At 41.6% G+C, this 20,385-nt stretch overlaps 1 protein-coding gene across 2 annotated transcripts in view; it reads right to left on the bottom strand.

Moving 5' to 3' along the window:
- Nucleotides 1-20,385, bottom strand: part of DOK7 (docking protein 7) — an 83,275-nt gene that overhangs the window by 27,096 nt on the left and 35,794 nt on the right. For both annotated transcript variants that reach the window (XM_075848971.1, XM_075848972.1), the window contains exons 5-7: nt 11,374-11,493; nt 8,139-8,237; nt 3,060-3,883 (exon numbers count right to left, since the gene is read on the bottom strand). In XM_075848971.1, the coding sequence (XP_075705086.1) occupies nt 3,060-3,883; nt 8,139-8,237; nt 11,374-11,493 (1,043 nt within the window). The remainder of the gene's footprint in view (nt 1-3,059; nt 3,884-8,138; nt 8,238-11,373; nt 11,494-20,385) is intronic.

The following is a 20,385-nucleotide window of genomic DNA, read 5'->3' as shown; positions in this document are numbered from 1 at the left end:
ATCTCTGGTATAGGAATACTTGCAAGAGCAGGAATTTTCTCATTGGCTGAGGAGAAAAAAAAGCACCGCTAATAAAAGCAGGCAGAAAAGTGGCCAATCGTCAATAGGGACTGGGAAAACTGTCTATATCAAAAAGTGAGGGAAAGGGGCGGACGTAGGCAGCAGAGTACCCCCATCCAAAAAAGTAGATGAGCCTCTTATTCTCAATTCATAGAGAATCCTTCTTATCATTGAGAATCCTCCTTATCATTGAGAATCCTCCTTATCATAGAGAATCCTTCTTATCATAGAGAATCCTCCTTATCATAGAGAATCCTTCTTAACATAGAGAATCCTTCTTATCATAGAGAATCCTTATCATAGAGAATCCTTCTTATCATAGAGAATCCTTCTTATCATAGAGAATCCTTCTTATCATAGAGAATCCTTCTTATCATAGAGAATACTTCTTATCATAGAGAATCCTTCTTATCATAGAGAATCCTTCTTATCATAGAGAATTCTCCTTATCATAGAGAATCCTTCTTAACATAGAGAATCCTTATCATAGAAAATCCTTCTTATCATAGAGAATCCTCCTTATCATAGAGAATCCTTCTTAACATAGAGAATCCTTATCATAGAGAATCCTTCTTATCATAGAGAATCCTTCTTCGGGCTCACTGAGATAAGCGTGTGTCTCGTCCACGTGACGGCCGTTAAAACAACAGCCGTCACACGGACTCATGTATTTCAATGAGGCCGTTCATACGACCGTTGTTTTAACGAAGCGTGTTATGGGTCCGTGAAAAAAATAGGACATGTCCTATTTTCTTACATTTTCATGCATCCCTCCATAGACTCTAGTAGTCTATTGGGGACGCGTGATAACGCGTCCAGCATGGGTGCACCTCGGACATGAAAAATGGCAGTTTTTCTTGTCCGAGGTTGGCCATGTTCGTGTGAATATAGCCTTATATCTCTCCAAAAATCCACCAGTAATTGTGAATTATGAAATCCAGTGGGCTCCTTACCTGCTGGGCCCCTGTGCACAGTTTCCCCATGAGGGAGGCATTTAACCATTAGACACCAGGGACTGAGACAATACACCACAAGACACGCTAAACTGCTGGACACCATAATCTAAGGCTGGTTTCACACGTTGCGCTCCAAAAAGGTTTTTCTTACGCGAACCACGGCAAAACCGCGTAATTTTGATGTGATTTCATGAAATTGCCGCAAAATGCAGTGGTTAGACAGTGACATGTGAACCCAGCCTAATGCTGGCCATACTCATTAGCTTTATTTTAGCAATTTCTACAGCCCACGTTAACTCTTTCACAGACCTCTATGAGTTGGGCAGATTTTCAAAAGTAAATCGAAAGCTTTTTAGAGACTATGGATATACAGTATCTGTGCTCACACATAACATACGCAGTATGTGCAGAAAGAAGATTCAGGTGTGAGAGTCAGAAAACACTTTCAATCAACAAAACATTATTTTTCCAAAGTTGTGCCCCTCATGTTCATACAGTGCTGGATCAAGGTCTGCAGAGGCTCCAGGGCGAAAAGTTAAGTTTTCAGCGGTGAGGACTTTCTGTGAAGCGCTTTTTAAACTACAGGCGTTTTTGACACGTTTTAGTCGTGTTGTTTGACACGTTTTGTGTGCGCTTTCGATGCTTTTTTTGGCGCATAATTAGGACTCCCATTGACTATGGGAATTAGGCGCACGTAAAAAAGCGTGTTGTATGCACTAACGGCACGCTTTCTTATTGATGTCAATGGGAAGCTAAATCATTTTTTTACACGTTTTTCGGGATGTTCTACGCGCTGAAAAACACGTCAAATACATGCCGTGTGAACAGGGCCTATGTGATAACACCTTACAGTGGTAAATAACAGTAGCATATAGTGCCCATATAATACTGCTACAGTGTAAACATAATTCTGCAATACAGTGCTGGCATAATAAGGCCATACAGTACCCAAATACTACCGTTATACAGCGCCTAACTAATACCACAGCTGAAGTAAGTTCAAGATGACCACCAGAGAGGAAGTTCAGACAAGGTCATACAGTATATGGTGGTAGGTGGAATGGGGAAGGTGAGGCCACTGGGCAACTGACCCATTTACCCATGCTATATACAGATGTAAAGTAAAATGTTATCTCACTGGTTATTTTTTTGACAAATTATTGACATTTATATAAGCAAAATCATATAAAAAAGCCATCCTTTAATTTGACAGGTCTACTATGAGGTATCATAACGATCTTTATAGGAATTAGGAGAATCTTTTACAGATTTTTGAACCATACCACAATCCAGAATGTTGAAGTGAGTTTAGGTTCAAAATTCTGCACTAGTTCATTTCTTAATATTTTATTATAACAGTTGGAGCTTTGTTTTTCTTGATACAGAGCTCCATATTATCTGGCTAGCCATAGGGTTAAATGATGAAATTCTTGTTACCTGCAGTTGCCACTAGAGGGACTTTAGGAGCTTACTGCATACTGTTTTGTTATTGAGTTCAATGTATATTCAGTATGCAGTTAGCTCCTAAGCTCCCTCTAGTGGCCACTGTAGGCAGCCAAAATGTATAATTTAACATTGTCTATGCCATAGTTTTGGAGCTCTGTGTCAGAAAAGATTCCACCTTGGTGTAACTGCAGCTCACACCATACAGTAAAGATTGCCTAAGGTGATGTGATCGCTAATACAAACTTAAGAAGGGACTTCTTAATTTTTTTAATTATTAATTTTAATTAGCAATTTCATACCCTAGGTAAATATTACTGTATGGTATGAGCTGCAGCCACCCTAATCCACCTATTCCAGTTGCAGGATAGTTGGATAAAATATTTTTGGATCTAGATCAATACTATTACTGGAATATTACTAAGGAGAGTTATATTTGGAGAAGGTTGGAATAAGGGTTTTTGTTTCCGAAAGGCAAATAGCCTTTGTGTTGTTACATTAAGGCCTTCATGTACCTGAAGTCCTAATGTGACCAAATAATGTAAGTACTCAATGATGTGAATATGTTATGTAGATGCAAAAATAATAGAAATGATTTACCTTTAGCCCCCCACATACTGGGCAAGCAGAAAAAAGGGCCCTGGTAATGCCAGGCTGCGGGCTGCAGATTTCGCAAGTCTCACTTGTTCCTGCAGCTGCCAAGTCACTTGCTTTTGTTTCCATCCCCTGTGGTTGTAATTTTGTAGATGTCCACTTTGGAACAAAATCCACGTATGTCTCACCACTTGAGTCTTTGCTTTCTTGGAGTAATGATGCCGTTTTTAAGTCAACATGGGGCAGCAACAACTTAGTATCACTAGTGCTTTGAGTTCCTTGTGCCTGGTCCTTAGGTAATGTGGAATCTGAAGTCTTGTGTTGAGGTTCTCTAGAAGCTGCCTGTAAAACACTTCGAGGTGTGTCGTATAGATGTCTGATGGAGGCAGGAATATGATATTCTGAACCTCTCTGTGGATCCGCATGCTGACAAGTACATAGATTCTGATCTGTAGCCATGGCTAATGGTAAGCTAAGCAATGACCCAAACTCCTCACCATGGCATATGTCCAGGCTTTCAGCATAGGAAGAAAAGCTTCCAGAATAAGAAGAGTGACTACCAGTAGCTATCCCACTGTCAGAAGAACTTTGGCGGCCTATTTCCTGCAAGTGTCTAGATGGTGCAGGCTTAGGAGGTGGCTTGGATGCCCGAAGAGCTTCAGCATAAGCTTTATCTTCTTCAAGATGAATGCCTTTTGCAGCTGCCATACCATGACTTTCAGCAGAAGTGCTGGCCGAGGAAGGATCTGCCCAGATGGTCAACCTGCTTCCGGCACTGGCATCTGAATGGCTGGTGTCTGAAGAGGTACTGGACAAACTTTTGTCATCCCCTGCAATAAATGAAACTCTATTTATTTATCCATAATTCTAAACACATACAGTTACAACACAATTTTAAATGTAACTGCTTTCCTTAAATGTAACTGCTATTCCTGACCTGTGTTGTATCGGGTCAGGAATAGTGGTAGGCATGTGAGGTGGCCACCTAGTGTTCATTTACAATGTGCCATCAAGGAATGAAACAGCTGTCAGTGACAGCTGCTCTATTTTATCCCTCCTGCACAAGCCCTAAAGCAAGCAGACAGATAAGTGACGACAGTTTATTGGGCACCAGAGATTGCTGTAATAATCTACTGGACAGCAGCTATTGGGTCATTAAATTAGGACACTCAGAAGAAAAATTGGCAAATGGAATGATAATGCCAAAATAGCTTGCATTCCCCGAAGCAAATACCTCAAAAGGAAGAAAGAAGTACACACATTCTAGTTGAAACCAGGCAAAAAAACGAAAATTTAGATTTTAGGCAGTCCCATGGAGATCTAAATCTCTTCCAAATGCTACTTACTCGAATGCCACCATTTCAGAGGTCTGTATTCACATTTAGTAAGCTGCCGTTGAATCCTGTGCTGACCATGACAACATGACAACTGAGTTGCACTCACATAAGCCACTTGGTAGGCAGCATAGGAAATACGACTGCCAATTGCGGTGGTTGGCGGTTGTTATAGTCCTATGCTGTCTGCCAAGGGGCTCATGTCAGATCTACTCGCTTGTCTTGTTTTCATGGTCAGCACAGGTTTCAGCTGTAGGTCTAGTATAGGACAGAGAGAGATCTCCATTAATGACGACATTCAGGCAAGTAAAGCTCTGTTTACACTGACGTTTAGGGCCCCCGTAGGGTTTCTGTCACCCTTTCCGGTATTGTTGCAGGCAAGAATGGCACAGTCTGCAATGCTACTGGTTATTAATACTGGTACCGAGACAGAAATCTGACATCAATGGCATCTGATGAGATTTCTCTGTATCTGTTCTCAAACGCAACTAGCATAGCGGTCATAAATGGAAGCCCTGACCAGGGTCATAGTTATAGGGGGTGTAGAGCTAGAAGTCGTGCCCTGGTGCCTGAGCGGGCTCAACGGCGATTCTGTCACATAAGAAACCACCTTTAATATGATTGGCACATGGAAGGGCAGTTGTTATATATTTTGCATTGGGACGCAAGAGATTCAGGTTACGCCTATGGCCATGACGCAGAGCCAAAAACTTTTTGGAAAATGTGACCTGAAGCTGATTTTGCAATTTTTGTCTTGGAGTTACACTGTAAAATAGACAATTTTATTTTCTAAACATGATGTACAAGCAATCATTACGGACAGTAATAGGAAGTCATATCACACGTACATATTGCATTACTATTCTCTTCTCTATTTACAGCTCCATATGGAGTCTTATATCTATATGTGTTAGCAGCCCATCGGGACATCTAATAAAAGTAGGACATCTTCCAGGGAATGTAATATGGGATTTACTCTCAGCTCACCGCATAAACAGGAGGTTACGAGTACTGGTATATTATTCATTTATTCTTGTACCATAGGGATACACTGGTTATTTCCCACTAATGAATATGATCTAAAACATATAAATGAAGAATGTGCCTTCTACGCTTAATCTCCAATTATAAGAACTGAATCCCTAGGATTCTGGTATTGATTCCTCAAAGTCTTGCTGTAATTCTGTTCATGTTGGAAAGTTATTCTAGTAATGCTGGATCATGAATTTCATTTCATGTGTAACTATAATATTAGCATTTTATTTATATACATGTAATAATGGGCATAAGAAAGCTTCGCAATATAAAGTTCCCCATCAGAAATACAGAGTGCCTTTTTTTAAAAGTTGTCTTTTTCTCAGAAATAGCACCAGTGTTGTCTATGGGATTCGTCTGCTATTGCAGCTTAGCCTCTTTTAGTAGAATGAGGTAAGGCTGCAGTACCAGACACAGCCTACGGACATGAGTGGTGCTGTTTTTGTAAGAAATCTATTTTTAAAGGGCAACTAAACGTTCAATAAACTTTTGATTTGATTGGTGGGGGTCCGAGCACTGAGGCCCCACCAATCACTAAAACGAAGCGGCAGAAATGCTCGTGTGAGCGCTCAGCCGATTCGTTTCTGTTCGGCTTTTTCCGGTAAGCTGGTGTAGTGGAATACAGGCTCATAGACTTTATATTGAGTATTGATTTCTAGAAAAAGCCAAACAGAAACGAAGCGGCTGAGCGCTCACACGAGCACTTCGTTTTAGCGATTGGTTGAGGTCTGAGTGCTCGGACCACTATGACATGTCAGAAGTTTGTTGAACGTTTAGTTACCCTTTAATTTCCATTTTTTGGGGGGGGGGGGGTAGAACCATATTCTTCTACCTATGCAACATATGTACTGTAATGATATACTGTATGTGATAGCTAACTTGCATTACATTTAGGACTTTACTTGTGCCTATGGATTTGGGTATGAATAAGAGTCCCCTACTTCTTACCCATGCACTGGCCCTGAATTTCTACAGTCCTGGCCAAAATTTTTGAGACTGACACAAATTTTGGTTTTCACACAGTTTGCTGCTTCAGTTTTTATAGTGACAATTTGCATGAACTCTGGATTGTTATGAAGAGTGATCAGATGTATTGCAATTAATTGCAAAGTCATTCCTTGCCTTGAAAATTAACTTAATCACAAAAACCCTATTTCCACTGCATTTCAACCCTGACACAATATGACCTGCTGACATCATATCAGTGATCTTCTTGTTAGCTCAGGAGAAAGTGTTAACGAAGACAAGGCAGCTGATATCACTCTGTCATGCTGATTGAATTATAAGAGCCGACTGGTTGCTGTAAAAGGGGGATGGTGCTTGAAATCAGTGTCTTCTTCTGTTAACCATGGTTACCTCCAAGGAAATACATGCAGTCATTCTTGCTTTCCATCAAAACGACTTAACAGGCAAGGACATTGCTGCTTGTAAGATTGCCTCTAAAGCAACCATTTATTGGATCATCAAGAACTTCAAGGAGAGAGGTTCAATTGCTGTGAAGAAGGCTTCAGGTCGTCCAAGAATGTCCAGCAAGTGCCAGGACCGTTGTCTAAAGAGGATTCAGCTATGGGATTGGTTCAACACCAATGCAGAGCTAGCTCAGGAATGGCAGCAGGCAGATCTCAGTGTACCTGCATGCACAGTGAGGCGAAGGCTTTTGGAGGCTAACCTGGTGTCAAGAAGGGCAGCAAAGAGCAACTTCTCTCCAAGAAAAACATCAAGGACAGACTGACATTCTGCAGAGGACTGGGGTAAAGTTATTTTCTCTGATGAAGCCCCTTCAGACTGTTTGGGACATCTGGAAGAATGATTGTCCGGAGAAGAAAAGTTGAGCGCTACCATGAGTCCGGTGTCATGCCAACAGTAAAGCATTCTGAGACCATTCATGTGTGGGGTTGCTTTTCATCCAATGAAGTGGGCTCACTCACAATTTTGCCTAAAAACACTTCCATGAATAAAGGATAGTATCTAAACATCCTTCAAGAGCAACTTCTCCCAACGATCCAGGAGCAATCTTGGAAAAGAAAGATTGACACTGGAAATATTGAGTCTTTGCATAAACTTAATGTATTTTTCAATAAAAGTAAAAAATTTATCAAATGCTTATAATTGTACTTCCGTATACCATAGAAACGTCTGACTAAAAGATCTAAAAACACTCAAGCAGCAAACTTTGTGAAAACCAAAATTTGTGTCAGTCTTAAAACTTTTGGCCAGCACTGTAGACTTTTATGTATGCACCGACCCTACATTTATGCTATGCTCTCATGTCTCTAGTTTAGTTTTGCATTGACCTCTACTGTCACTTAGAAGGATTACCTTAGTGGTGGTAACTTCGGTCTAGATGGCTATATAGCAACTAGTGAAGCAGCAATAGAGGGTGCAGAGGTTGCTGTTGCACTCAGGCCCCTAGTCTAAAGGCCATATTATCCCATAGCAGGAGCAGAACCGAATTTCCATCATAGCCCAGGACCTTTAATCTAGGCCGCTGCCACAATATATTGTAATTCTACCCATAGCTTTAATAACATCCTGCAATATCGCTGCTGGAATGCTGCTGTCAGGGCTTCAGGCCACGAATATTGTGTTGTAGACCTAGTCGTTGGTTCCTCTGAATGAAGTAAGAAACGCATCCTTGATGAAGCTCCTGGTGCCAACCACAAGGGTTGACTTTGCGCTTTTTTCTATGAAATATTTTTTGTATTCTATACTTTACCTCCCAGGCTATGATGAGAGAGCAGGCTGAGTCGTTTCTCCAGCTGTAGAGTCTCATGTGCCACCCTTTCTTCCATATAAGCGGGGTTTAAATTTGGATCTTTAAAAGGAAAACAAGATAGTCAGGTATTTTCTACTGCATTACGTAATACATGGATTTTTATAGTGTAGCTCCACCTTGGAATTACATTTCTCAATTTATTAACTGACGGAGCTATGTGCAGCTATTGGCGGTGAGGGCGTGTAGAGCGGGAATAGGAAACTGGCCTACTGGTGACGGCGGCAGACAGAGCGGGTCCCCTCTATCTCCCCTCCATCTCCCCTCCAGGTGGGCTGTGTAATTGTTTTTGGTGGGCAGTGTGGCCAGCGTTTGTGAAGGGAAAAAAAACCTGGAAAATCCTATTGGTGATGGCAGCAGACAGAGTGGACCCGCTCTCCCCCCCCCCCCCCGTGTCACAGGAGGAGGGAGGGGGCTTGCTCAATCTTCCGTCGCCACTAATAGGCCAGTTTCTCATTCCCCCTCCACACAAGCCGGCCACACTTCCCGCCAACAATTACACAGGTCGGGCATTGTGATCAGCCTTTGTGGAAGGGGAAGCAGAAAGTGGATTTCAGCGGGAGAGGGAGTGGGCCCCTTTCCTTCCCTGTATATTGAAAAGTGAGCGGTGAAGGTGCACAGGGAACAGGGAACACGTGCATAAGGGCACTGTGGACACATACTGTTAGACACTATTTGCAACAGTGGAGCGGGCACCCTCCCCCTTGGGGCCCCTGTGCAGCTGATCCGGCCGCACAGGAGGTATGTCTACCCCTAGCTATACATTTGTCAATGTCTGTAATTTGCCGAAAGTGGGCAGCTCTTCAAATTTTTATTTTCTGAATTTGGTGGCTTACCTGGGACAGAGCTCCATTACTGAATCGGAAATCTGCTCATAGTATACTAGGAAAAAACTCTAAAAGTTGAAGCTACACGTTAATTATTTTTTTTTCACCCCCTGATGATCACAAATGCAATACATAAAGCGGAACCACCCTCTCTCACTACTAACACTTATATTGTTTAGGACCCAAAAAATAACTGTTTAAAACTATACTTGACACTAGTATGAAAAATCCTTCACTCATGTGACTTACACCACAAGCAAAAGTCATAACTTAAACATTATTAGTATAATAAAAAGTATTACTCAAGTTGTAATAGCTAATATTTATTATTATAATTATTATTATTGTTATTATTATTATTATTATTATTATTATAAAAAGTACTGTTATTACATTATTATTATTTTGTATTATTATTATTCATAACTTTATTATTTGTATTATTATTCTAGTTGCTGTTCTGACTACAATTCATTATTATTTTTATTATTATTATTGTTGTTGCTACTATAATATTAATTAATAATCCAAGCAATCAATATTTCTATGACATTCTAAACATGAAACAAAATAAATGCAATTAAAACTCGCTTCTGCATTGAGCGCTATAAATAGTAGGTGGTAATTCTTTCTGAATGTTCCGTTCTTCATTTATTTACTTTGCACACCCCCCGTCTGCCCCATGTGCAACCTTACACCCTTTAGGATAGTGAGACTCCTGTATATGGTGTAAATATATATATACATATTTATAATTGGCTTAGCAGTGCCTACTGGGGAACACATGGAGTATAGTTCTCATAGAAGACACAAAATGAATACTTAAAAACATTCAAAGCAACAACAAAAAAAAAGCAAAATGTATTTTTTAGAATAAAGGGAAGGATAGTTTGTACTTGAGTGTTTTTTTGTGAAATGGAAAAAATAAAACACAATTGCAAAGGACATAGTGGCAGCTCCTGGGGGCTCGTCATGTTCTCTCAGCTCCATGGTGTATAACTTTCATCTCTCTTTTCTAGATTATTTGTGGTTTTTATCTTTGTTGTTTATGTTGGCAAGTTGGCATGAATTCCACATAGGAAAAACAGGTTAAAAAAGAATTTTAATTCATGTAGGCTCTTAGTAGTCCTGAAATCCACAGGACAGACCTTAAGGACATCATTTTACAATAATGAGCAGGGTCTTGTGGGGCAAGGGTGTTCATATCATAGATGTAGCCAGTGGCTGAACTATCATTCCAGCAGCCATTAAGGCTGCTACGGGGTTCGCAGCATGAGGGGGCCTCTGCCGCCCGACACAACATTTATGTGCCAGGCCTGGTCGCACGGGCACCCTCATGGCATGGTGGCTCTGCTAGCACCGGGCATATGCGGGGTGCCGGATCACCCAGTGCTAGCTACTGCTACATTCAACTGTATCTGCATCCGTAGGACGCAGATACAATTGAATACTATACTATATAAATAATGTGTGTGGCACTATCTACAGGGCTGTGTGTGGCACTATCTACAGGGCTGTCCGTGGCACTATCTACAGGCCTGTGTGTGGCACTATCTCCAAAGGGGGGCTGTGTGTGGCATTATCTACAAGGGAGGGCTGTGTGTGGCACTATCTAAAAGAGGGGCTATGTGTGGCACTGTCTAGAAGGGGCTATGTGTGGCACGATCTACAAGGGGGGGCTGTGTGTGGTACTTTCTAGAAGGGGGGCTGTGTGTGGCACTGTCTAGAAGGGGGCTGTGTGTGGCACTATCTACTAGTCAAAAGTTTGCTATGGGGCCCAGTCTTTCCTGGTTATACCCCTGGATGTAGCTCATGCAGCAGTCATGGGGCCCATGGGAAGAGAAAACTTTGCCTATCCTTTTCTTTGGGGTGTTTAAACTGCCCATGGTTCTCCTACCAAACAAGTTAGGGAAAAACTGCCAAGGGATAATGCTGCCCTCATCTCCTAGAAAGGATAAGAAGTGGATGAGAGGTAACAAGTTCTTAGCCCTCCTCTCCAAGAGTGGTGGAGAGTGATGGTAAGTGATGAAATAGGACCCGCAGGGGGCCCCATTTTGGATTTTTCTATAGAACCTAAACTTCTCTATGTATATCACTGAATTGGGACATGTTTCAGATGAGCAAAAACAGAAATTTACCCGTTTCACTGTTTATAGATGGGAATTTTTCAAAATATGTAGAAAGAAAAATCCCATTTGTTCACTTAAGAATGATATAAGCAATTTTCATTTCACGCCTATTAGAACCAGTTTGATTGGCAATTCCATTCATTCAATGTTACATTGTAACAAAAACTAAACGTGTAAATGAATCCAAAATGATGCTCATTGTTACATATTTCTAATATTAACCTGGCAGCACTGGGCGCAGACCGAACGGGCCTTTTGTCGGAGAGATGCCACGAACGATGCAATCAAATAGGAAACTGATCTGGTCTCCTTCTGTGCAGGAGAGGAAAAACACACCGGCCCCTGTGAAGAAAATTCCATACAAAAATTATTAACAATTTCTGTAACTGGAGATGATTTACAAATGATCAGGATTTTTAACGAAAACACATTCGAACGCCTCTTGCACACGACCGTTGTGCCACTCAGGCCGTTTTTGACGGCATCCGAGTGGCACCCTATAATCTTCACGGACCCATTCACTTTAGCAGGTGAATCGGGTCCGTGAAAAATGGTCCGAGTCTCCGATCCGAGGAAAGATAGAACATGTCCTATCTTTCCTCGGATCACTGACGGGACTCGGACGGCACACACTGCCGTGTGCATGAGGCGTTAGAATTACTTTTTTTGGAGGGACAGTTGCTATTTTTGACCCACATCCCTTTGGCTTTCTTTGCTCCTAATATGCCCCTCTTTCCAATAGATCTGCATTATTAAATATAAAGAGAAGGAAACCGCAGCAATCCAGTGGAAACATTTGTCTTTAATTCATCAACACATCACCTGCCAGGTGAATTAAAGACAAATTTTTCCACTGGCGTGCTATACTATACGGCTCCAGAAAGGATCTGTCTGGTTCCAATCAACAAATTAGATCCCACCTTGTATGTTAGTATATTATCTCACTATTTATTCCCATATTATGCTTTCATGTTTTTACATTCAATCGATTTTTGTGGTGCTGTGGATAAAAAAGTGGATTTTTACAAAATGAATCTTCATACATGTTAACAGCTAACTGTAGTTTGTGTTCATCCATCCTGTTATACCTCATGCACATGACCGTTGTGCCACTTGGGCCGTTTTTGATGGTATCTGAGTGGCACCTGATAGTCTTCACGGAATCGGGTCCGTGAAAAATTATCCGAGTCTCCGATCCGAGGAAAGATAGGACATGTTCTATCTTTCCTCGGATCACTGACGGGACTCAGCCGGCGCACACTGTCGTGTGCATGAGGCATTAGGCTACATTCAAACAACTGTGAGTTTTTCATGGCCATTTTGCATCAGTGCGTCTCCAAATTTTCATCCATTTCCAGTCCGTCTGTCTGTTTTTAATGGCCGTTTGGCATCCATTTTTCATGGCCGTTAAAAAACTGATGGATTTAGTTTGTTGGTTTTATTGTCCAAACCCCCTGAAAACACCACATGTAGATAGTGCTGCAATGACCCTGTACTGTAGTATATGTACATAGTTTACGGGTCACATCTTGGTGAAGGAATAATTAGATCGGCAAAGATGACCTCAATTATTAAATCTCATCCTATCAGTCATGGTTCACATGCTATTTATTGTCAAAAATATTGATAATTATTTGGGCTCAATACTCCATTCCATAATACGACATCCAACGGAGCATGCCACCATTCATAAGGAATGCCTCTGTATGTATTGTAAATAAGAGCACTAGGAATTGGTGGGGAAGGGGGATGACAGGGGACAATGAAAATAATAATTGCCCATCTGACACCTATAATAATGAATTTCAAGGACTGGTGGTGGTGGTGGTGGTGGGGTGCGTTTTGAAACCCCTGATGGGCATCAAGAGAGATTTTCCCACTCTTGCTCTAAGGTCCCGCTCACACCAACCCAAGAGAGCTAAAATATGGGCATTTATTGTCCTCACATTTGGTTGAGTTGGTGGCCAGTGGTGCTTTTCATAACTAACAAGTCAAATGTAGATTTTTTAGAACCTGCAAAATCATGTGTTTGTTAAAAAAAGAACGGCTCACCACCCGCTCTCCAGTATGAAGAGTCTACCAAAAATGAATGCGTTCCACCAGAACCTTCAGGTTTTAAGTGCAGAATATGTAAGCACAAGCATATCGCTTATGGTCCCTGGTTGCGACAGGGGCTTGATGAATATTTAGAAGTGCTCATCTCATTTACCTTCTAAGAGTCATCTCAACTATTCAAGCTGCCATGTTTAAATAAAGTAACAAGCTTTGCCAACCCGCGTGACAGTCGGGTATAATTAGCAATGTTTGTTACTGTGTTGTACATAGGTTAGATGACCGCAGCACATAATTCACAATTTCTATTTGTGTTTTATATGACCTAAATATGAATAGTAGTAACAACAACAACGCTGTAAAGGTATAAACTAGCAACAACTAATGTTGCGTTATCTGCTCGCCAGAGCGATTACACAGGACGCCTCATGGTCTAGAAGACACAGCATGTCTTATTACGGGAACTTTTCTTCTCTCCCAGGGTAGTTGTTAGGAAAGTTTTATTTTACATTTATGTATCGGAAACTAAAGTGTGTATTGAGCTTTTTTTTGCTGACAAAGTGTTTAATATGTTATCAAGTGTGAGGGGGGTGGGCAGTTGAATTCCTTAAGGCTATGTTCACATGGGGTATTTTGCCGAGTTTTTTGACGCGGAAACCGCGTCGCAAAACTCGGCAAAAACGGCCCGAGAACGCCTCCCATTGATTTCAATGGGAGGCGTCGGCGTCTTTTTCCCGCGAGCAGTAAAACTGCCTCGCGGGAAAAAGAAGCTACATGCCCTATCTTCGGGCGCTTCCGCCTCTGACCTCCCATTGACTTCAATGGGAGGCAGGAGAAAGCGTATTTCTCGCTGTTTTATGCCCGCGGCGCTCAATGGCCGCGGGCGAAAAACGGCGCGATAATTGCCGCGAAAATCGGCGTGCAGGGAGAGGAATATCTGCCTCAAAGTTCCAAACGGAATTTTGAGGCAGATATTCCTCCCCCAAAATACTCCGTGTGAACATAGCCTTAGAGAGAGAAGTGAAGTATTTACATAAGTATCGAGGTCAAGTAAAGAGATAACAAAGCTGTGTAAGGACTGGTTCGAACTAGGTTTATCCCATGTATAAAAGCTATGATCTCAAGCTAGCAGCAGACATTTTGCCATATTGTCTCCTGCCGTGAAGCACCTTGATCCAGGAATTTCATTCTTTGAATACAGTCAATAACACTAACAAGGTTGGATTGGCCCACCAGAGTACAGTGGACCTTCCGGTGGGCCCAGGCTCTGACACAATTATAAGTGCCAAAGGTTCAGAAGAAGACAACCCCATGTGAAGATGACTTTGGGGCCAATCACTCGCCTCTAGAGTCTATTTCTCCTTGGCTGATTAACAACTAAGCTATTAGATGTGTGTACAATGATTATAATGCAATTAAAAGTGTTCCGTAAAGATGGAGGGTGAACCCTCAGAATCATTTCCTCGGATAGGCTTAAGGAACCGCAGTTTGAAACTTAAGACTAAGGCCCGACATGGGCCTTGTAAACGAGCGCTGGTCAGAGCAATGATTGCATAAGTATAGGGACGAGCGCTTGTTACTCAGATTCTTTGTCCCCATACATTTTCATCATGTTGGCAGCGCATCTCCCTGTTTACACAGGGAAATGTACTGCCGACAACGATCATTTTTAATTCAGCATAAAAGAGCAGATCATCCGATGTTTGGCTGATTGTTAACCTGATTACACAGAGCAATGATCGGGAATGAGCGTTCTTATGACCGCTCGTTTGCCCGATCATTGGCCCGTGTAATAGAGCCTTAAGTCTACAGGATTTGACCCGTCACAAACTTCACGTTTGCAGTTTACGTTTCACTTATGTGCCAGTAAATGGTCCCAGCGCATATGGGGCATACGCCAAATGGGTCCATAGACCCCCTAGAGCACACTTTTGGCATTTGCAAGGTGGGTATACATTGGTGGACCACTTTCTTTTCTTTTTTTGCTGCTGCATAGGAAAGCGTATACTGCTGTATATCTTGCTTTGCTTTCCTATACAGTCGACTACAGTCCCAGCATATGCAACAAATAAACTTTAAACGCAATGTGAACAGAGCCTTACTCTGAGGTTTAAATTTAAAACATGCCTATCCTTTAGAGGACAAATTTTCCGTTAGTCATGAGATGGTTTATAGCAGTCATAACACTGCACTTTCAAACTCATTAGCTTATATTACCTCTTTCATTTAGACCACCCTCAATTGGTGGGTTTGCAAAGACATGTACAGGCTGGCCATAAAATGCCAGTCAAGGACTTTCCAATGGTGCTGAGATGTCAAAACCCAAGTAGTGACATCAACCTTAAATCCACAGATTTTGTTGGCAAACCTACTGGCAAAGATCACTGTCGAAACACAGTGCAAAGTGGACACATAATATCTCATGACTTCTCTAGTGGTGCACATAAGTATTACAACTTTTTGCCACCATGTTAAAACAATAATGCCAACAAAAGGTTGAACTACAAGACAGGGGAAACCTATTTTTTAACAAAAACAATCATACGAACAATAAAAAAAAGATGTGGGGGAGAGAAGATCAGGAGAACAAGGTTAAAAGAACACAATGTATACTGAGTGACAATACTTGAATACCTACTGTAGGCAAGAAGATTGAGCGTCACGGTCTTGAACCCCACCCCGAAAAAAGACTTATCATAGTCTTACCAAATATGCCACCTAGAATACTTAACCCCTTCCCGTCGCAGCCATTTTTCAGATTTTCAATTTCGCTTTTACCTCCACATCTTCCATAAGTTGTACCGGTTTTTATTTTTTCGTTGATGAAGCCGAAGGAGGGCTTGTATTTTGCGGGACAAGTTGACGTTTTTCATGGCAATATTTATTGTACTATATAATGTACTGGGGAAATGGAAAATAAATTCTTTGTGTAGAGAAAAACAGTGATTCCTCCATTGTTTTTGGGTTTCGTTTTTAGATAAATAAAAATGACGTTCTAATCAATATGATTACGGAGATACCAAACGTATATTTTTTTTTTTATGTTTTACTACTTTTACAAGGAACAAAATAGTTTTTAAACAATATTGCTTTGTGTCACCACATTCTGAGAGCCAAAGGTTTTTAATTTTTGAGTGGTGTGAGGGCTTATTTCGTGCAGGACGAAGTGTAGTTTCTATTGCTACCATTTTAGGGTACATAAGACATTAGACTTTTTGATCACTTTTTATTCCATTTTTTGTGGGTGATGAGGTGACAAAAAAACCAGTGAATTTAGCAAATTTATTTTCTTTACCGTGTTCGCTGTGTGGGTCAATTCGTATATATATTGAGCGAGGACGTGGTGTCCGAGGCACAGTTGAGTTTTTTTTTACTCTCTTACCAAATTCAACCAATGATACGCGCCAAACCTAATTTCTCTCCTTCTTTCCATTTCCTTATTATTATTTAATTTCTATGATAGAAGCAACAACAACAGGTAAGTGTTACTGGACGTGGTGGACAACCAAGTTGGAGCGTAGGATTTTCAGGTGGGAGTGGTCGAGTGGTTGATATTCGAGTAGGAGTGTTGGGAGTGGTCGAGTGGTGGATAAGAGCGGGAGGGGGGAAAGCCAGAGGTGGTGAAGGCAGGGGAAAGCCCGAAGAGGCTAATAAATGCCCAAAGAGTTTAATAAAAGCCCGAAGAGGCTACACATATTTTTTTCTAATATTTAAAAAAAATACTTATCATTCCTTTTGCTAGCAAACCTGTGTAACGAGTTTTCTATACTAGTAATGATATATTGTAATAGTTCAGACTGTAATGGTGGCAGGTAGTGTCAGGCAGCTGGCCCCTTTTTATGAGACTAGCAGCAGGACCCCAAATGGCAATACCACTAGTACTGCCTTGATGATGACCATGCCTATCATGCACCATTTAAAATACTGGTGTTTCTTATGTGGTAGAGCAGCCTTTGGGCCCCCTAAGGCACCAGGGCCTGAGTGTGACTGCTATTACTGCACCCCCTATAGTTATACCTCTGCATTATTAAATGTCCTAATGGGGCTCATAGTTTTCCATACATATTGCCGTGCAGGCAAATACCACATTGAGAAACCATTCCAACTTGCCGTAAAAGCCACGTAGCACATTACTGATACTTCTGTAGGGGCAGCCATTGAGAGGGTCGTCTTGCCATGTGCGCCCCTGCCCATGAGCACACGTCATCTCAAGCTGGTTTCATGGACGTGACAGTTCATTCAGTTCATTGCACAGTCACTAGATCTCAATGCAATAGACAAATCTTGGATAAATTCAGGGACATGAACCTGATAAATTGTCCGTGTATTTTATACATCAATAGCACCTTCATATTTCGGATATTTCTTTCATAAGACCTTCTAATGCTCTTACAATTGCTAACAATCAATTTATATAAGACATACTGTTCACAGTAGTTCTATAAACATAAAACAAGAAGGTTGTTAGTAGGGTAATGCATAGTAATAACTTTTTCTGTACCCTGCATTTTGGCTTCCATTAGTTGTTTATATTCGTCGCATGAAGAATGGACTGTTTCCCCTATCGCACTTAGTATCTAAGTGAACCCATCTATTATTTTCTCTAAGTCAACTCGATTTACAAGCTTTCAATCAGTAATGATATAACTCGATCATAAACATGTACAGTTTATTGGTATCCCAGTATATAGCTGCTACGCTTCCACGATGCACAATTACATGTTATAAATATAGCAGCTGTAGCAGAGGTGAGTTTGAGATTTGGAACCACTATTTTTGGTATTATAACGTGTTGTCATTGCTTTTAGTGATCATGTTAGAGTTATGGCTGTTAACCATTGACTGCCTGTGACCTAAGACTATTTGTGTGAGTTGTAAATGAATAATTTTTTAATGCATTTTTTTCTTTATATGTATTTTTACATAAATATATGGCTAAAATATAACTTTTATTGTTATCATGATTAAAATGTCAATAGAGTATATACACTGCTTAAAAACATCAAAGGGGTTATGAAGGGACTGAAAATGATTAGCAGTGTTCTCACTGCAGTATGTGAGTACACTGCTAATATACATTCCGGTCTAGTCTAGTGGCACAGTCTTCCTTCATGATGACAAGACTCTTCATCATGTGACCGGCCCCGCTGTACTCTATGTACAAGCAGTAGTACAACGATTACACAGCGTATAGCGGGGCCGGTCACATGACGACAAGTCCTGTCCTCATGAAGGATGACCGTGCCACTAGAATTCCGGTCCCCCGCCAGCACCGTACAAATCTATGAAAATCTCATAATCAGCGCGATGGGGGACTGGGATGTATATTAACAAGTATATTTACATACTGCAGAGAATACATACACCGCTAATAATTTTCGGTCCCCACATAACCCCTTTAAAAAAAAACACTTAATTCACACATCAAATCTCGTTAGATGAAAGATTCAAGTTTAAAATCTTTACTGACATAAATTGATTGTGTCATTTGTTTAGAACAAAATGAAGTATCAAGGGACAATGGAAACCTAAATCATCAACCAATTGAGGGCTGAACTCCAAATCATCCCGAAAATCGAAGTAAAAAAATTTAAATCACAGGTGGATCCAATTTGCGTGAATTTCATCACAGCAACGCATAATGTGACTTAGTAGTGTGTATGGCCCCCACATGCCCGTATGCACTCCTGACAATGTCTGGGCATTCTCCTGATCTGACGGCGGATGGTGTCCTGGGGAAAGAGATCTCCTCCCAGACATGGATCAGGGCATCAAGTGGGCGTCTTGTACAGTCTGCGACACTACTTGGCGGCATCAGATTCACTGATTCATAATGTCCCAGAGGTTCTTAATTGGATTAAGGTCTGGGGAATGTGAGGGCCAGTCAATTGCATCAATGCCTTCGCCATATATGAACTGCCTACACACTTGGGCCACATTAGGCCGGGCAATTTCCTTCATCAGGAGAAACCCAGGGCCCATTGCACAAGGGTAAGGTCTGACAATGGCTCTGAAGACTTCACCTCGGTTCCTAACAACAGTCAGGGTAACTAGAAATGAAACAAGGGGAGGAAACCTCCAGCTCACCAGTCCAACGCCTGACACTCCAGCTTCGCTCGGATCTCTGCGACGGTCCACGGTGGATAGCAAATGGAAATGGAAGAAATTGATCCAGCACTGTCGGAGTGTTTAAAAAGGAATATATTCCTATGTTTATTCGATATCAGAAAAGGTATCATGAATGATAGCCATGACTAAGAACACTTGAGGTGTTCGAAACGCGTAGGCTCAGAATACCTACTTACTACTGCCTCACTACCAAGTCTGCCTGTATGTCCGATTTTATACCTTTTCTGATATCGAATAAACATAGGAATATATTCCTTTTTAAACACTCCGACAGCGCTGGATCAATTTCTTCCATTTCCAACAGTCAGGGTACCATTAACTTTCACGTGGAGGTTTGTGCGTGCCTCCAAGGACATGCCTCCCCAGACCATTAATGACCCACCACCAAACTGGAAATGCTAAATTACGTTGCAGGCAGCATAACTTTCACCACTGCGTCTCCAGACTGTTTCACATCTGTCAAATGTGCTCAGTGTAAATCTACTCTCATCTGTGAAAAGAACTGGGTGAAAATGGCAGCCCTGCCAATTCTGGTGTTCTCTGGCGTATGCCAATCGAGCTGCACGGTGCTGGACTGCAAACACATGTCCGACTACAGGATGTCGGCCCCTCATGCCACCCTCATGGAGTCTGTTTCTGATAGTTTGGTCAGAAACATGCACACTAGTGAGGTGTTTTTGTACGGCTCTGGCAGTGCTCCGACTGCTCCTCTTTGCACAAAGAAGCAGATGCCAGTCCTGCTGATGGGTTGATGTCCTTCTACGGCCCTTCCATGCTCTTAAGACTGTTCTGGGAGACACAGCAGAACTTCTTTTGACGGCATGTATGGATGTGCCATCTTGGAGGAGCTGGACGACCTGTGCAACCTGAATGGGCTCCAGGGACCGCCTCATACTACCAGTAGTGACAATGACACTAGCAAAATGCAAAACTAGGGAAGAATCCTTCAGGAAGAATAAGGAGAGAGGAATTGTCTGTGGCCACCACCTGCAAAACCATTGCTCTTTTGGAGGTTGTCTTGCTGATGCCTCTCCAGTGCACCTGCTGTCAATT

This window comes from Rhinoderma darwinii, chromosome 1, assembly GCF_050947455.1.
Source record: "Rhinoderma darwinii isolate aRhiDar2 chromosome 1, aRhiDar2.hap1, whole genome shotgun sequence".
Lineage (NCBI taxonomy): Eukaryota > Metazoa > Chordata > Amphibia > Anura > Rhinodermatidae > Rhinoderma > Rhinoderma darwinii.
The sequence above is the reverse complement of the archived record's forward strand: the minus strand, read 5'-3'. Positions and strand labels throughout refer to the sequence as shown.